This window comes from Carassius carassius, chromosome 14 (assembly GCF_963082965.1).
Source record: "Carassius carassius chromosome 14, fCarCar2.1, whole genome shotgun sequence".
Classification (NCBI taxonomy): domain Eukaryota; kingdom Metazoa; phylum Chordata; class Actinopteri; order Cypriniformes; family Cyprinidae; genus Carassius; species Carassius carassius.
In genome coordinates this window covers 2,549,380-2,566,821 of record NC_081768.1, presented here as the reverse complement: position 1 = coordinate 2,566,821, position 17,442 = coordinate 2,549,380, and the positions used below count along the sequence as shown (strand labels likewise).

Below are 17,442 nucleotides of genomic sequence, written 5' to 3'. Positions count from 1 at the left end.
ACCTGAAAACTAACTAGGGGGCGTGGCTGAGAGGAAGAGGGATACGGTGAGAACAAGAGGACAAACTTGCTATGGCAGTTACACATGCATTAAAAGCAATTATTTTTTTGCATATTAAAAACAGAAAATTACATCATTTACTCACTATATTGTTGTAAACATATCTAATTTTAAAACAGTTGCTGGTAGCCATTAACTTATGGAATATACTATAGAAGTCAATGGGTACTGGCAGCTGTTTGGTCAGCAACATTTCACAAAATATCACAAAAAATCTTTTGTGTTTAAAAGAAGAAACTAATACAGGTTTGGAACATGATGACAACATTTTATTTTGCCCATTTAAACAGACAGAATTGCTGTTGCCAAAAAAACAAAGAAACTTTTTTAACTTTGTGAAAGTAAAAGACAAAATGTAAGTTTTTATGCATTCAAGTTTCAGTAAATAATGACATATATAACTTAATATGCATTTATTATATAAAAGTGAAACAGATAGTATTACATGTTTTAAACATATTCAGGAACATGTTTCCATATTTATGGTAAAAATAAACATGAATTTATTTTCCTGTTTAATGTGAAGCTCATGAGGACAGGTCGCGTCCTGTCCCACTGAAAACATTTAAGGGCTGACATCACCTATGTTCATCTCACACACTGGCTCGCAATCAATAATGCAGAGCTCCGTCCATTACGAGATGTGCTGGAGAGAAAGATGCTTAATCACACGCATACATCACACACGTGTGACACGCTGCACTGTATGAACACGGCTTGATGGCAAACAAAAATCACAATTATAATTAACACATGCGTTTACTTCAGGCACTCTTGTACAGCTGAGACAATGTCGTCGAAGATCACGTCTCTGTTTTCCTTCGTGATCTGTTGGAGGACAGACAGACAGCATAACTTAACTGGAATTTGACACTTTCTAAAAATAAATAGTTATCAATAGTGAAATAATGGCTGGTTTGTTCATTAAACATCCATTTCAGAGAGTTCTCAGCTTAAGTTCTGACCAATAATCTTCCAAGATTTCTCATACTGAGTAAGACTTTTAAACAGCATTTTTTTTATGGCTTGAACTCACAAACTGCATGTTGTAGTAGACCAATAACTAGACAAATCTGTATTGAAAAATCTAAACTACACTGGCACAAACTTTCCCAGTGCAAATAAAAAACCGACACTTTACAAATTCCCTGATTTTTGCATGAAAGTAAACCTGAAGCAGGGCAACAATGAAGTTGAATTATTTTGTAATTCAAACTCTTGTTCTGATCATATATATATATATAAACAATCGGTGTCCTTTCAAATGCGTCTTCACTGATTGTCTGTGGAAATTTGCAGAATAGATGTAACTGATTTACTTATTATATATTGTTAGCTGACAGCATAATAAAATAGTATTGTTTACATTTCAGTCAAATCTCTTGCAGTTCTGATCAACACTGATTAAGTGCTGGATTGCACAGAATTTAGTGAATAATGCGAGTTTGAATTCTGTTGATGTGGACTCAGATTCCATACAGACCCACAATAAGAAATGTACAGGAATCTGTTATCATTTATCATATGAGCAGCACACATGTAAACCACACACTGATTGTTTCCATATGTCTGGATTCATCTTATGCTTATCTAGACACATGTCCTGTTTGACTCACAGAAAAACACTCAAATGAAGCCATACTTCCAATGTCATCCGTGTAGAAGGCCAGCGTGCATCTGATATCTTTTGGGGAACTATGCACTTCTGATTTATAAAAGCATTTAGGTCTAAATTGAAGAATTATGTATTTGAATTGCATGTAGAATTTCCATCCATTCTGAATTGCACAATTTTAATAAACCTGAGTGACATCTATGTGTCAGTCATGCATAAATGAAACCGATCAGATTTGTGTACTCAAAAAAAGTTTATCTATTTGCATCTGTTTGATTTTATTTAAATAATCCTTTTCAAAATGCATTTATTCCAGTTGTTTAGAATCAGCACTTTATTGTAAAAAAGGAAAAGAAAAATGTAAGCAACATTTAGCAAAAAGTAAATAAATCTGTTAGTGTATTTAAAATGAATTCAGTACATTACAGAAATTGTGTGTTTTATTTCCTAGCCTGGCCCTTTTAAACAAAAACACCATTACTTAATTACACCATTACAATTCCATTTATTCAGTTCAAAAGTATGAATATTGTTAAGATACGGCTAGCTGTGGAACAAGCAATGTTCAATTAGTTGATGATCAAATTCTGACTGGTGTTGGACTGCCAAATATGCACCACGTTAAGTTTATTAGTTAATGTTAAAACGCTGTAATCCAAATGCATGGAAATTTTATATGCAATTCAAATACATAAATCTTAAATTTAGGCCTAACTTTTTTGGGAGTGTATCATAGGGTCAATATAAACTCTTTGAAATAGATAAAGGACAAGAAGAGTGTATTTCTGTAGCATCTGTTGAATGATCTGCAGTATGTGTGTGTGAGTGAGTGTTGCATGCAAATGGAAGCTGAGAAGGAAGTTTGCTTGGAAATCTTGAGTGATGTAAAACACGTTTTTACCATAAATATCTTGACGTCCTGTCGGCTGCGCACTTCCTCCACCAGCGCGAGAGGTTTTCCTTTAGGAACAGGGATGGTGCCCAGGATGGAGCAGCTGGAGGCGTCCAGCGTCTGTCTCACCGCACGTACAAACGCTTGGCTGAACAACTCCATCTTTCCGATCTCATCGATGACAAACAGCCTCTTGCTTCCCTCCCGCATCTGTTCCATAATCAAACTCAAAGCATGATGTGGAAAACACGCCAAATCTGATTTCAGGTAATATTTGTAATTTTCATTTAGTTTGACTTGATGTACTAACATAACTAAAACAAAAGCTAAAATAAAAAATTTATATATATAAACATAAAAAAAAAACAGAAACTAATAACATCTATTACTTAAAATAAAACAAAAGTTAATTTAAATTAAATGTGTGTATGCATGTATATATATATATAAATTAAACCGATCAGAAAAAAAAAGAAAAACACAGTTTATCTATTTGTTATCTATTAGACAGTAAACTAGACTAATAAACTTAATGTGTTGCATATTTGGCAGTTTTAGGTTTTATAATATATATAAAACCTAAACCCTTGTGGTTCTGGTATATGTTTTTTTAACAAAACAAAACAAACGTATTTAATCAAAGTAGAGTAAACCTCTCTGTTACTTAAAATAAAAGTCAACTGAGCTACAATGAATATATCAAAAACCTTAAACCCTGTGTGGTTCTGGTATACAGTATGTTATTATTTGTTAATAGGTTAAAATCTAATTTAAAAAATATTTTATTTCTAATTGCCAGGTAACATTTCTAATTTTCATACAGTTTATCTTGATGCACTAACATAACTTAAATGACAAACAAACAAAAAGCTAATACAAATAATAGACACTTATAAAAATTAATACAAAACTAATTGAAAAATTTTTCTACCATGCAACATTTCTAGCGAATAATAACTTACATTCCCTCACAGAAATTTCCTGCATTTTGATATTTTTTAGGCTTGAAACGTTTTGTATGGTTTTTGAGGCTTTCAAAGGTTCAGCATGAAGACTCTGCTAAACAATGTCTTTTGTGTTTTTCAAAGCAAGGCCAGACTTTGCATAGGCATAGACTTTGAGAGTTTTTCAAAGTTCTAAATAGAACAAAGATTACTGGAGTGTTTTTATTTTTGAGTGAAAACTGTTTCAAAGCAGTGATATTTTAGTAAAACTGAAACGCTATTTATAAAATATTTTGTTTTCATTTTAAAGATTTAGTCATTTTGTGTTTTTGATATTTTTAGTAGATTTCATTTTTAATCAATATGGCTATATGGTTTTAATTTTTTTTTTTCAGTTATAGTAATTTTATTAAATCAAGTTTAACTAAATTAAAATATATTTTTAAATAGTTTGGTTCAAACCAAAAAAAAATGATTTTTTTATCATTTAATTTTATTCCAGTTAATGTTAATTTTATTTCAAGTAAAAATAAAGTTTAAGGTTTAATTATTTTTATTTTATATTATTTAATATTTAATAATAATGTGAATTTTGAAAATTTTGAGTTTTCATTTCAGTTTTCATTTGAAAGATTTAGTAATTTTGTGTTTTTGCCATTTTAAGTAGGTTTCATTTTTATTCAATATGGCTATATGGTTTTATTTCATATTTTATTTCAGTTTAAGTAATTTTATTAAATACATTAACTACATTAACAAAATACATTTTAAAATAGTTTGGTTCAAACCAAAAATAGTTTTTTTTATATTTTATTTTATTTTATTCCAGTTGATGTTCATTTTATTTTTAGTTACAAAAATGTTTAAGGTTTTAGTTTTAATTTTGATGAACTAACATAATAAGTTTTAATTTTAGTTAACTTCAATAACCCTGTCTTAAGTTTGAGTGTAAATGGTACATTAATTTAGATTCGTTTCACTAAATGATGCACTTAACAGCATGCATTTTGTTGTTTACATCATCCATCCATCCATCTATCTAGTTCAACTTAATGTACTAACATGAAACAAAAACTGAAATTAAAATGAATAAACAATAAAGCTATAAACATAAAAAAACCTAATGGAAAAAGGCAACACATTAAAATAAAAGTTAACTGAAATTAAATAAAATGCATAAAATCCATTCATCAATACGTACGTCTCTGAAAAGTGGGAGAGCGAGGCTTTCAAATGACTGAAGATCGACCACGTACTGACCGACCCTGAGTTCACGTCCACCTGCGGCGGCCTGAGCGCTGGATCAGATCAGAAGAGTGTGTTAGTGACTGACTCCGAGCAGCGGCTGACTGATGGAGAGAGAGATACCGGAGTCTGGACAGCTGTCCTCTGTCCCCTGTGAGTGTGACCACATCAAAGCCCACTCTCCTGCCTCGCTCTCGGACCTCCTCCGTGTAGAAACCACTGACAGAAACCCCGGCCGAGACCATGGCGTCACACACTTTCTTCACCAGAGTGCTTTTACCCACACCTAGCACACAAAACACACGCTTAGGATACTTTATGTCACCATGAATGGGTGGCTATAAATGATCTCACTACATGACGGCTTAACTGATCAATTAACCTGTTAACTGTCACTCACATTTTTGAACATAGACTTAAAAGTGCATGATCCAAAACAAAATTTTTATAATTCATGAAACATAAACATTTTGTGACATGATTTTGATGCACCATTTTCACGGTAATGCAATGTTTGAATTTAAAATGGGTTTCAAAGGATGCATTTTAATATTTTAATTTTTCAAGTGATATATAATTTCTGATGATTTCTAAAATGTGTTAGAGAAAAGGGCAACAAAGAAGACTTTTTTTTTTTGACAAAGGTCAGAACTCCTGTTATGATGTAGGTTTTTGAGGTACACTCTTGTCATAAATTAATCGATTACTTTTCCTACATAATTTTTAACAAAAAGGATTGGTAAAATATCTATTTGGGAGTCGTGATATATAGTTTGTGATGATTGGATTAGGATTTAATTGTAATATAGTGAAGTAAACGTAGGGGGCCCACCGAGGGGCCGGGTGAAAGTTAACAGGTTTAATAAATGATAAAAGGATAAAAAAAATAATTTATTTTCTCTTGCAATTTTGAGTTTATATCACAAGTTCTAGACAAGTACATGGAAACTATCCAAAGTTCTGTTAAAATTCTAAAGCAGTGAAAACTGCATCTCTATATTCATCCTACATGTCTTCTTAAGGTGGAAAAAAAAACAAAACAAGGTTATTTTAGTTAAACCGTGGTAAGTAACCACAAATTAACCAAGGTTTTGCTACACTAACCATAGATAAACCATGGTTTTTAAACTGAGGTTAAACAACAACAACAACATGTTGTTTATTTATCTTTTTTATTATTATTATTTTGAATCAATCGAATCGGTTCCAACGTAAATTACTCGCTCAATTGAATCGGTTTATCTGTTCCCTACGCTTTTCACGTCTTTAGTCATGTTTACGCGACACTGTCAGCACTATTACGGGCTTATCTCTGTAGTTTTATGACATTAACTAAAATAGTATGACGCTTATAATTAAAATATCAAAATTGATGTTTCATTTTACCGGGAACGCCAGTCAGGAACACGTGCTTCATCATTTACAGATGATTCCTGATGCTTTATTTCAGGTCGTGATCCCACATATGTACACTTGATACGTTCTTTGGCGAGTGACACACACTGCTACATAACTTCCGGCAACAAAATATGACGCAAGCGCAAAGGAAGTCACGCGCCTGTGCACAGGATTCAAAAGTTTATAAATGAGGACATCTTGCATGCACTGAGGGGTCTTGTCTTCTTTTTCCACGGGCAACACCGACCTCGTAGACTCTGTTTTCTGGCATGTGTGGTATTAAATGAGCTCCTAGACTTACAATCTTATAATGTGGGTTACTGGGAAATGGAGTTTATTAGTTAGCTCTTTTCATAAAGGGTTTTAAACAAAATTGTAGTTTTGTTTAGAAGTACAATGCTAATAAAGCGTATTACTGATAATAAGTGGAACTGATTTTTTTTTTATTATACTCTGACACATTTTACTTTGAATTATTATAATAATTAAATATTAATAATTATTATTTTTATTAGTTTGCATAATTTTACATTTACATTACATTGAATTTAGTCATTTAGCAGACGGTTTTTATTCAAAGCGACTTACAAATGAGAACAATTGGAGCAAATCAAAATCTACAAAAGAGCAATGATATGCAAGTGCTATGACAAGTCTCAGTTAGCTTAACACAGTACATGTAGCAAGATTGTTTTTTTTAATGATATAATTAATAAAAACAAAACAAATAGAATAGAATAAGAAGAGACCAGGCTAGTGTTAGAGGCCTTTTTTTGTTAATTGTATAATAAATAAAAAGAAAACAAATAGAATACAAAAAGAACAGAGAAGCTAGTTATTATTTTTTTTTTAATTTACGTTTTAACCATGTACACTTGGTTACGTGTTGCTAACGAATGGAACATTTCTCTTACTGTTGTTCTGTGGTTGTAAAAAAAATTGATATAATAATGATAATATCATTATTTATTTTAATAATAATTATTATTATTATTAATAAGTATTGCATAGGTACACATGAAGCAGAGGCCAGAGAAATGTGTTTTTGATCAGCCGCAGTAATTTTTTATAAAAATGGATCTTCAGTTATCTTTTATTATTATTATTTATTTTTATTTTTTTGCATTCATATATATATATATATATATATATATATATATATATATATATATATATATACATATATATATATATATATACACATGAAGAGTTCATTTGCAAAAAACAGATAACTCAGTTTTTAACAATTCTCAAAAATCATGTTTTTTTCATTGTGCATTCCAATTAATCTCAGTCAAACTGCAGTTGGGTTATTTTGACTAGGTTAAAAATAATGCTAAAAATAAAGAATCATATGTTATTGCAAATTAGAAAACAAAATGCTGTTTTAAAAAAAGCTATCAATAAGTTAACTAAATAGTTTAAAACATGTAATTTAAGCACACTCAGTTTATTTCAAAATCCTAAAAATAATAATAATAATAATAATAATAAAGTAATTCTTTGATGTCCTTCTGTAAAAAAGCTTTTCTTCAGTTTTCCAGTTGGGGCCACTATTACTCCAGGTTCAGATCATAGTTGTTTTTCAATTGATATCCAAGAATTATTCAACCTTGAATACCCAAAGACCAAACAATCTCAACCTAAATGAACTGATGTGAAAACTATGAAGTTTTCAGAAATACCTTTGGTGAAAAGTCTATTTACCGCTGTATGTGGTCTATATTCCTGCCCTCCCTGTGAACAAGTGCGTGGGCGGAGTTTGGCAACAGTTCAACCAATCATCGGCCGCGGTGGGCGGGGCCACATACCGGCTTCATGTGATCCGAACAAACGCAGTATTTGGCTCGAGAGAGTGAAGGGTGAAGATACCAGCTGCTCTGAGAACATCAGTGTTTCTGTGTGGAATATGATCATTCACTGCCTCTGTATTTTAAAGGAATGAGACTGACGTTATGGGATTTTCCTTTACTCTGAATGCTGAAGGTAAGGTCCACTTTTTAAAAAAGTAGCCCAGTACCAGACAGACAGTCTGTGGTTGTTACTTATTGTGTTGGGTTTTTTGTAACAATAGCTGCAGTGAGTTTCTTTAGGTTGAGTAAAGATGTGTCAGGTTTAGACATGTAAACCCTTGGGTTGTGACCTAATGAGCTTTCTATAGGCGTCACAGGCGCGTGCAGTAGGTTTTGGGCGTTTTGGGCGCGTTCCTTGTTGTCAACACAAATGATGCCCAAACATGATGTCTGTTTGACAGCTCACTCAGTATTGAGAAAGTCCCTCTTTTTTGGAGGTGTGTGAAAGATCCTGAGTTCTCACTGTTGTTGTGTGTGTGCGTGTGTGTGTGTGTGTGTGTGTGTGTGTGTGTGTCCTTGAAACAATACTGAGAAGGGCTCAGGTGAAAATATCACACAACCACAGTCTAATGACACATGTATTTAGTCATTTTGTATCTTTATTGTGTTTAATATGGGATTTTCCTGTATCTGAGGAGTTATCAGGTTCAAGTGTAGCCCAGGGACTGTGCTTTAAATAACACACAAAGGCAGTCAAGATAAAGTTGATTTTAAACACAAGCTGTCAGATATCCACTAGAGGGCTCTTGAATCTTTTGGATCAACAATACAGTGCTGTTAGAATATTTTATATTATAGTTATTATCTATAGCACGTTTCCAACACCTTAGTCTTTGCAAGGCAGAATTAAGAGTTTGGTCATCTGGAACTGTAACACAATAACACGCAGTTTATATGATAGACAAATTGAAATGTGTATGTCATTTTCCGTGGCATATGAATATGACAATCATTCAGAAGCATAGTTTATATAAAATACCATATCTAATGCCTTTTTTGTAAAGAAATAAACAGTCTTTGCTGCTTTAAAGTTAATAATGAGTGATCCCTCTTTATTATGCTCTAATCAAAGAAATCATGAGTGCTTTAATGTCTTTGTTTACAGTGGAGATAAGAATGCAAGCATCTTTATGCTGTGTCACTCAAAGGACTTCAGTATGAGTGTTTTCTGTCTTCTGAACAGCCAGCGCTTATCAGATTATTGTCAGGTAATTGCACGTTTGATTAGACAAGTTACACAGCCAAGTCCTTGTGTCAAGGTTAATAAAGCCATTTTCATTATAGCCGTATCAGTGATACGTGAGGGACACGGACAGGAGAAAATCCTTCTGATGTTCGCTTCTTTCATGCTTGTGAATCAAATTGCATCCCTGTCTCTAAGGATGAAACCACCTGGAAAGGCTTTATATTTTGTAGACTCAGAAGTGCAATGTTCTTCAAGGTGAAGTGTGCTATTAAGATAGTTTTTCCTAGTCTAGTTTAGGCCTAAAATATAGAGACAACTATATGTGAACTATCCGTGTTTATTTGTTCTGTATTGTGACTTACATCCGAGTTAAAGGATTTTTGACAAATAAAAATATAGGGCTGGATTCAATCTATCTAGGGCAATGTTGTTGATTAAATTTTAAGAAATGATCATTGCATTTAAAAAAAAAATTTAAATATATGCTCATGCACAGAAGAAATGCTCACAATAAGATCAACATGCATTTGGAAAATAGTCAGAATGCATTTTTATTTAAATGCAAATAACACACAGCAGCTAACCGTCTAGTCATGCATTCATAAATAGACTTATTGAATCCCAGATCTGCTGTTGTTGACATCAAAGGCCGTTCATCCAATCAAACTATTCAGTGCTAATTGATCTGTCATTTTGTAGAAGTTAAACTAACTACAGAGATGCCACTGCCGCATTGTGGTAAAGTGAGGTGAGAATACTGACAAGGTGAATGACTATTGTATTAGTCAGCCTGCATAGTCTCTTAATAGACTCTTGTTATAGGCAACAATTGACAATGTTGGCACTCATTGAACTGAATCAACAATGAATCTCAATTCGGATTCTAAACAATGACACTGTTGCTTTTTGCAGAGATGCTTTGTAATGGAAATTTGAAAGCACTTTAAAATTGATGCAACATGATTGATGCAATTTTGCAACTAACATTCTTACTGTTTATTACTGTTAAGCAGCTTTGAAACAATCTGTATGTGTAAAATGCTATGCTTAAAAGTGTCTTGGCTTTACTAGATTTAGAAAATTGTGCAATTTCATTGTTATCGGCATGTTTAAGTATTATTGTTGCTTGCTTACATTTCCCTGGGAGAAACGAGAAGTTTGTCTTCCCATCTCTGGGTTTAGATAGCATAGTGACTGCAGAGGGATGTTTATCTTGCGTTGCACTCCTGAATGCATTCAAAACATAATGACAGGAAATTAAAGCTCATTTTGGAGTCCTCTCTTGAAAATAACATCTGTCAGGACAGGTGGACAGCTGCTCGCTACCCTCACATCAATCAGGAACTCTTTGTTTAATATGCACCAAGTTACTAAGCGTCATGTGTATTGTTTAAGTGTGTCGGATATGGAAACCTGTTTCGATTTGCTGTAAAAATTTGCTGTACCAGTCTGATTGAATAGGAAAGGGTTGTGAGACAACAAACATATGAATCTTAGCTGTGCATCTAATCCGTCAGATAGGAATAGAATATCTTGAGATGTGGCAATCAGGCCCAAAGGATGCCAAGACAACTGTTTATCGCTGTTATCGCCCTCATTGCATAATATTACAAGGATATTTCATGTTTAATCAGAAGAGCTGAGATGGACTCCTAATGAAATGGATTAGTAGAGGCCATCTGCTCTTCATGTTTACTGGCAACTCATTCAACGTCTAATGGAGCCCATCAAAAATGGTCTTTCCCAAGGCAATAGTCATAAACAAATTCCTCAAAATCATAAAATAGGCAACCTACAAACTCAAATCATAACTACAAACCAAAATATCACAGAAAGATTTATTTTGCATATCATGGATCTTAAGCAATGCAAATTTGTGCTTGGTTTGTAATCAGTCACCCGTCTGGTTCATTCTCTCTTGTACTTGATAATGACCAACACTTGTGACTGGCATCATCAGAGCAGATCTCTGCCAGCTGCTGGTTGATGCCTCAACAGGCCTGTTTGTTTATTCGAACCGCATTTGTCTAACTCTTGTCATTTGGCGGAGATGCGAGTATCACAACAATGAATGTTTTTTGTTGGTTTTGGAGTGTGGAAAGTTTAACCTTTTTTAAAAACGGAGTGTTTTATCAGCTCTCAAACACGCTGTTTGGCCATTCTGTGTCAAATCAACCAAATCTCAGAAAGTTCCCAGACTAAAATTTTTGCTTTTGTTAACAAGAAAGACTAACATAAATAGTGAAGAAAGCTAAAATATTAAATCTCATGTATGTATCTTTACTAAATAATTCACTATTTTTGGGTGGTCAAAATGAAAAATTTCAAGTGAGATTTGGAGGGTAAAATGGCTTTAGAAAGATGGCAGCATCATTATAATATTATTCTTTTTACACAGAGCTTACTTGGTCTATTTGTGTAATCTGTTGACTTAACAATCTTTATTGTTGTATATTACAGTTCAAACACAGGAAAAAGCACTTTTTGAATTTTCCTCCAAAGATTTGCATGGTTTTAACTCAAGAGGTATTAAAGATATCTTAATGTCCTGTAAGATTCTAGTTCAAACTGTTCTTTTGGTATATTTATTTTTAAGGCCATATATGGTCTAGTTCCAGACATATTGGGATATCTCAATGTGTAAATCATTGAATTTGACCCATTTTAAGTGGTCGAAAACCAAATGCAGGTCACTTTGCATACAGATGACACTTATTGTGAATAAACTAAAGATGAATGTATGAAAAACAAATAATGCCAAAGCTAGAAATATATCTTGTTTTCCTATATCAAACTTATTTTAGAAGTCCTATTGGTTACCAGTAGTCCACTGCTGGCTTCACATTGTAATTAAATAAGGTTAAACCGTTTGAATGCCACTATTGTGTTTACAGGTTACTCTTGTTGTGCGTCTTTATCTCATTTAGATGTGTTTGGCTCATGATTTGAATGATAGGATGCTGTGAACACATTAATTTTATTTGTAAGACCGGTTGTGTAACACCTTCTTTAACCTCTGGCTGTATCCTGATCTTTGGCTCGAACACTTGACATTGTTCTTAGCTATAAGGACATGTATACACATGAAATCTGAGCAGGTGTATATCCATAATTCATTCTTCAGTGTACACGCGTCCACCCCGACACCATCTCATCGTTCAGTTTGGTGAAGGAGACGCCCTGATTGAGTTTCTTAGAGATGTTCTTGTGTTGCACGCTGTCGTGCGTTTCTGAGCAGGAGATGATTTACTGGCCCAGGGAATATCTGCTGCTGCTAATTTTGTCATTGTCACTGACGTTGCTTTACCCTTTTGTCTGTTATTGTGTATGGATTCAGTCCCACAATGAATCTCTGAGTTTGGTTACAAATTAAAGATTAAGAAATGAATGCTTATATTCATCAAGGATGCATTATATTGATCAAAAGGGACAGTTAAGACACTTATAATGTTACAAAAGAGCAGCAATTCAGCATATTAGAATGTTTTCTGAAGATCATGTGACACTGAAGACTGAAAGCAGTTCTTATGTAGATATATAGAGGCTTCTAACTTAAACATGTCTTTTAAAATGAAATCTACAGCACAAAATTGGTGGATCTGCATGCTGCAAAGATATTTTCTAAGCATGACCAAAGGTGAATGTGTGAGCATGCATTTTCCAGCCTCCTTACAGACCTAGTGTAAGCATGTTATGTTTTGCAGATGAAATATAAGTTGGTTATCTCCTCGTTCTGTCACTCATCCCATGGCTTCACTGCTACATCATTACGAGACTTAAGCAGTAAATTAAGCTGAAGTGGGTAATTTTTGCACTATAAGCACCCAGTTAAATTGCAAAAATAATGTTTCCCCCCTTTCATTGTTTAACATGCTGAACTCATTTCAGTGGTGTCATAAATGGACATGTCAGGCCACTCAAACAAACGGAGAGTTGTTATGAAAGTGTCACAGTGTTTCATTATCCAGGGAAGTATTTGAACATTGAACAAATTGCATCACAAATCCATTTTGTTGTCAGAGATGTTGGCAATCCTTAGCCACACGAGTGACGTTTTGCAGTATTCATACAGTACATCAAGGACCGAAGTGGAAGAAACAGCTCATTTGTCATGTACTGTATAGCTATTTTGAACACTTCTTTGTAGGCTCAATGGGATCTGTGCACAGCCTGTTTGATTTTTATTATTTTCCTAATTTTTTTCTGCATGTATGTTTATGTTTCCCCACATGTGTCAGGGATGCGTATCTGTGTGTGATTTAACTGCAGTAATCCAATCGCCGGATATATGCCACATGTGATCTGGCGTTGGTTGATGAATGGATGGTTGCTTTCTGACTGTGGAGGCCCATTATTAACACGTTTCCTTAAAGTGTGCTTTGTGTTAATGGATGCAGTCTTCTCAGATTGTTCTCTAGTCTCAAACTGGTCAAGAAGATTAAGAAGAACAAGTTGTTAATGGGTTTTGAGCACAACATGGATGTTGAATTCAACTGATATGCGTCTGACTGACTTTTAGAGAATGTAGGGTTAGCACTGAATGCTTCATATCAGCATGTAGCATGGCACTATGTGGGTCAGTATGCCGACCTGTCTGGTCAGGGCTCGTGATATATGGTGACAGAGTATTGTGAGAAGTTATGACCCACTTATCATCTGAAGTATGAGCTGCAGACGCGGTTCAATGAAATGTAGGCTAAGACCTACGTACGGCTTACATGCATTTAATCCTGAACAATTTATCACAGAGTGCTGCTTGTGGAGGGGAAAATGGATTTCATTGCTTTTGAGTCTGTCGTGTTTGACCCTTTTGCAGATAACCGCTCTTGTTCATAAACGGTTTGAGTCAAGATCATCACATCACACAAAACAGTCGAAATGATACCAGGTTGCTTTACAGGATTCATGAAAAATCCTATTTTTCCCTATGGAATTGAATTTGCATTGAAGTTTAATGTAGTAGCTAAATGTGTGGCTTAACAATTCAAAAGGATCAACAAAACTATTTTTTATTATAGCTTGTGTAATTTTGTGTTTGTGTGAAGTTTGTAAAATGAAATTTTACATCTCAATCTAGACACATTTGTATTCTAGGCTGTAGATAACAATCCATTGATTTAAAGCTAGCAGCTTTAACTTGGTTTTCAGCTATATAGCAGCTCTATATGTAATGCATGGAATATGTTTAACTCTAACTTTAACAAATTGCATTGTTTTTGGTGTCATCCCTATTCAATAAAGATATTCTGCAACTAACTTGACCTTTCCTATTAATAAACTTGAAAGCCTCTACACTCATTTCCATGTGCGTTTACCCATAGCATGCTTCCTTCTTCTGGTTCCCCACTACAACAAACAAACAACAATTGTTCCTATTGTCACATGCATGAGCTGATCAAAATCTAATGATTAATGTGTGAATATAATCAATGATCTGAATCATTAGTGGCATTAGTGGCAGCCCTCATGATAGTATTATAATTATTCCTCACACAAATGGTTTTGCCTTTTCAAAGTTTTTATACTTCAAAAATGTCATGTTTAATTTAATGTGTTTACGTGCACTTTCAGTGAAAATGTTTTCAATTCTACAAGTAAATCCTGCACCAACTTACTTTATAATAATCTTTTTAGTCTTTGACATCTAGATTCAACTTATTTCCCAGTGTTCGTTGTCCGTTGGTGTCTGGTTGGTGAATGTCTGTTGACTCACAGTAGAGACAGTGAAAGTGAATCAGTCATTAACCCCTCGACCGCTGGACTCGGGGCCATGAGGGTTAAACCTGCTCACTTTTCTCCAGTGGCTCCAGACAATTGGGACACTGACCCCGACGCTCCGGACCTGGGATCTGAGATGAGAGGGATTTCGAGCACATACCTCTGGCCTATTGTGGGAGAGAGGAGAGGCATGTGGTCACTTGTGGACTCTGTTCTATTCACTTTCTCTCGACTCAGCCTTTTTCCTGTTCCTATTTTCACAGTTGTGTGAGATAGTGAAGTGCAGTTTGCACAGCTGGTAAGGCCACCGAATAGAAACATACGCAGGTTTGTACCAAAAGAGAGCAGGGTTTCATGGGGAATATGTTCCTTTTCATTTGGCCTTAAGCAACTCAGCCATTCATTTTTTTTTATCTCTTGTTGTTTGTGAATTTAGTTTTAGCCTTGTCAGCTTTCCCTCCATGTAAAATGGTCTTAATCAAATTTTAAAGAAGCAGTCAGATTGTATGTTTCTTTTTTTTCTTGTAAATAAACTTAATGTAAGGAAAATATTGGAGTTCATGTATTCTAAGTGGTTTTCAGCATGTTGATCAGGTGTTCTGGATGGTTACACTCTTAAAAATAAAGGTGCTTCTCGATGCCTAAAATATCTGGTGAACCTTTCTGTTTCACAAAAGGTTCTTTGTGGCGAAAGAAGGTTCTTCAGATTATAAAAAGTAAAGAAAAAAAATAGATGGTTCTTTGAAGAACCTTGGACTGAATGATTATTTTTGGAACCAAAAATGCTTCTTCTATGTCATCGCTGTTAAGAACCTTTTAAGCTCGTTTATTTTTAAGAGTGTATGTTACTTACTGGTCAAATTCTGTAATATTCTGGATTGCAGAATCTCGTTTGTCTATTTATTTTGTTTTGTTAAGTTTTTCTTCTTGCTCTTTAAAATTGGCAAAATTACATCACTTGATGCAGTCAATTTCGCTTTCATTTATTTCCTTGTAAATAAACGTCATCTGAGGAAACCTTTATTTTTCCAGAAGAGGTTATGGACCCTCATAATGTAAAAACAACAACAATATTTATTAATTTTGATGTTTAATCTTTTTAATAATTGTATTTGTTACTTTTTTTAATTTATAACTTCAATTTTTCATTTTAATTTAATGTCTTTTTTTCAGTGTCTTGTGATGTTGTAAGTTGTAGTTTTTATTCCCATCAGTTTTTATCCCCAGGAATTGAACCAATTACCTTTGCAAGAAATGGACATATCTTTTAGAAACACACGTTTTTATATATATTTTATTGTATCACTGCTACAGACAGTATGTTATAGAATAATATAAGCTTGAAACCTAAAGTTTGATCAGTGATTAATTATTTTTGCCTGTTGCATCCCAAAAGCCCTGATATGCATCAAGGCCTCAAACAAGCTGGCATCATTCTGTGTGTAATAATGAAAACTCATCAGCCGTTGTGTTGGTTGGAGTGGATTTGTATTTATTAGACTGGGCTTTCTTATTATGAACTTTTAAAATGCTGTTTTTATGAGTGAGGAGTTTCAATTATTGTTTCAAATGGAGCGTAACCTTGACAGATGTGTGGTAATGTGGTCACGATAATAAGGTTTGTGTTAGTTTGAGCCGCTTGGGAGTTGATGCTGGATGGATTGATGTTCTAACCTCCTTCATCTGATCTTCTTTGGGCAAACAATATTTGAAATCAGATTCTTTCTTCATGCAATACATGTGGGCTAGATAATAATATTACAGCAAGTTTAATGCAATGATTGATGACAAAATGAGCTTTGAAAACTGCTGTCAGTAAGTTTTACATTTTATTTAAATGATAAACACAACATAAATTGTAACATTTAGCTTAACATAATAGTTAAATTCGGTTAAACAAGATGTTTGATTTGATTGTATCAACTTGTTAATCAAAGATGGTTTATTGGCATTAAAGAAATGCACTAAATTCTTATTGTTATATATAATTTTACCACTCCTGATTTACAAACTTGTATAATGGCCCTGTTATTGCACATACATGATAATACGGTTATTATACTGATATGAAGATATTATGTTTTGTATATGAACCATATTAAGACTACATAGTTTTCGGACATGCACCATTGAAAGTAAATATAAAAATCTTTCAATGTCAGTGCATCTCTTGTAATCTGAAACAATCACTTGTACCATGGTATTCCTGTAAGACTTTTTCCCTGAGTGAAATAAAAGCTCAGTACATGCTTATACAGGAACAATAGACCTGTAAAATGAAAATGCTGACATGACGTTCTGGGTCTATTTTTAGGACTAAGCAATTTATTCTAAGAATGGCTTAATTACTTTTACATGCATCACAAAAGGACAATTACAGAATCATGGGAACATACTTTCCTGGGTAAGAAAACATTATTTGATGTTGAACATGTTTACCTGGTATAGTAAAACACAGCCTTTTTTTTATTTTTACTTTGCACATGGTTATGTAGGGATGTCACTGTTTTTATATTCAATGATGCTGACTG

At 33.8% G+C, this 17,442-nt stretch overlaps 2 protein-coding genes across 4 annotated transcripts in view; one reads left to right on the top strand and one right to left on the bottom strand.

The window, feature by feature from the left end:
• Window positions 1-764: 764 nt before the first annotated feature.
• ntpcr (nucleoside-triphosphatase, cancer-related) lies at window positions 765-6,274 on the bottom strand. Its single transcript, XM_059565453.1, has 5 exons — window positions 6,143-6,274; window positions 4,880-5,042; window positions 4,713-4,809; window positions 2,577-2,777; window positions 765-888 (listed from the first exon to the last, which is right to left on the bottom strand). Exons 1-5 carry the CDS (start codon window positions 6,174-6,176, stop codon window positions 820-822), a joined length of 564 nt encoding a protein of 187 aa, XP_059421436.1. The 5' UTR covers window positions 6,177-6,274; the 3' UTR covers window positions 765-819.
• A 1,705-nt stretch (window positions 6,275-7,979) lies between these two features.
• The window catches only part of LOC132156710 (signal-induced proliferation-associated 1-like protein 2), a 138,461-nt gene continuing 128,998 nt past the window's right edge, over window positions 7,980-17,442 (top strand). Inside the window, exon 1 of one of the 3 annotated variants that reach the window (XM_059565681.1) lies at window positions 7,980-8,140. The gene's annotated coding sequence lies outside the window, so the exon portion shown is untranslated. The remainder of the gene's footprint in view (window positions 8,141-17,442) is intronic. The other 2 variants (XM_059565680.1, XM_059565682.1) reach the window with 2 other exon arrangements.

What these genes read in the sequence shown, in the direction of transcription:
- ntpcr (XM_059565453.1), bottom strand. Translation starts at nt 6,176, where the DNA reads ATGATGAAGCACGTGTTCCTGACTGGCGTTCCCG. An exon ending in GTTCCTGACTGGCGTTCCCG is followed by an intron (nt 5,043 to 6,142) that starts GTAAAATGAAAC and finishes TTTGTGTGCTAG; the next exon opens with GTGTGGGTAAAAGCACTCTG. An exon ending in CTCTCCCACTTTTCAGAGAC is followed by an intron (nt 2,778 to 4,712) that starts GTACGTATTGAT and finishes ATTATGGAACAG; the next exon opens with ATGCGGGAGGGAAGCAAGAG.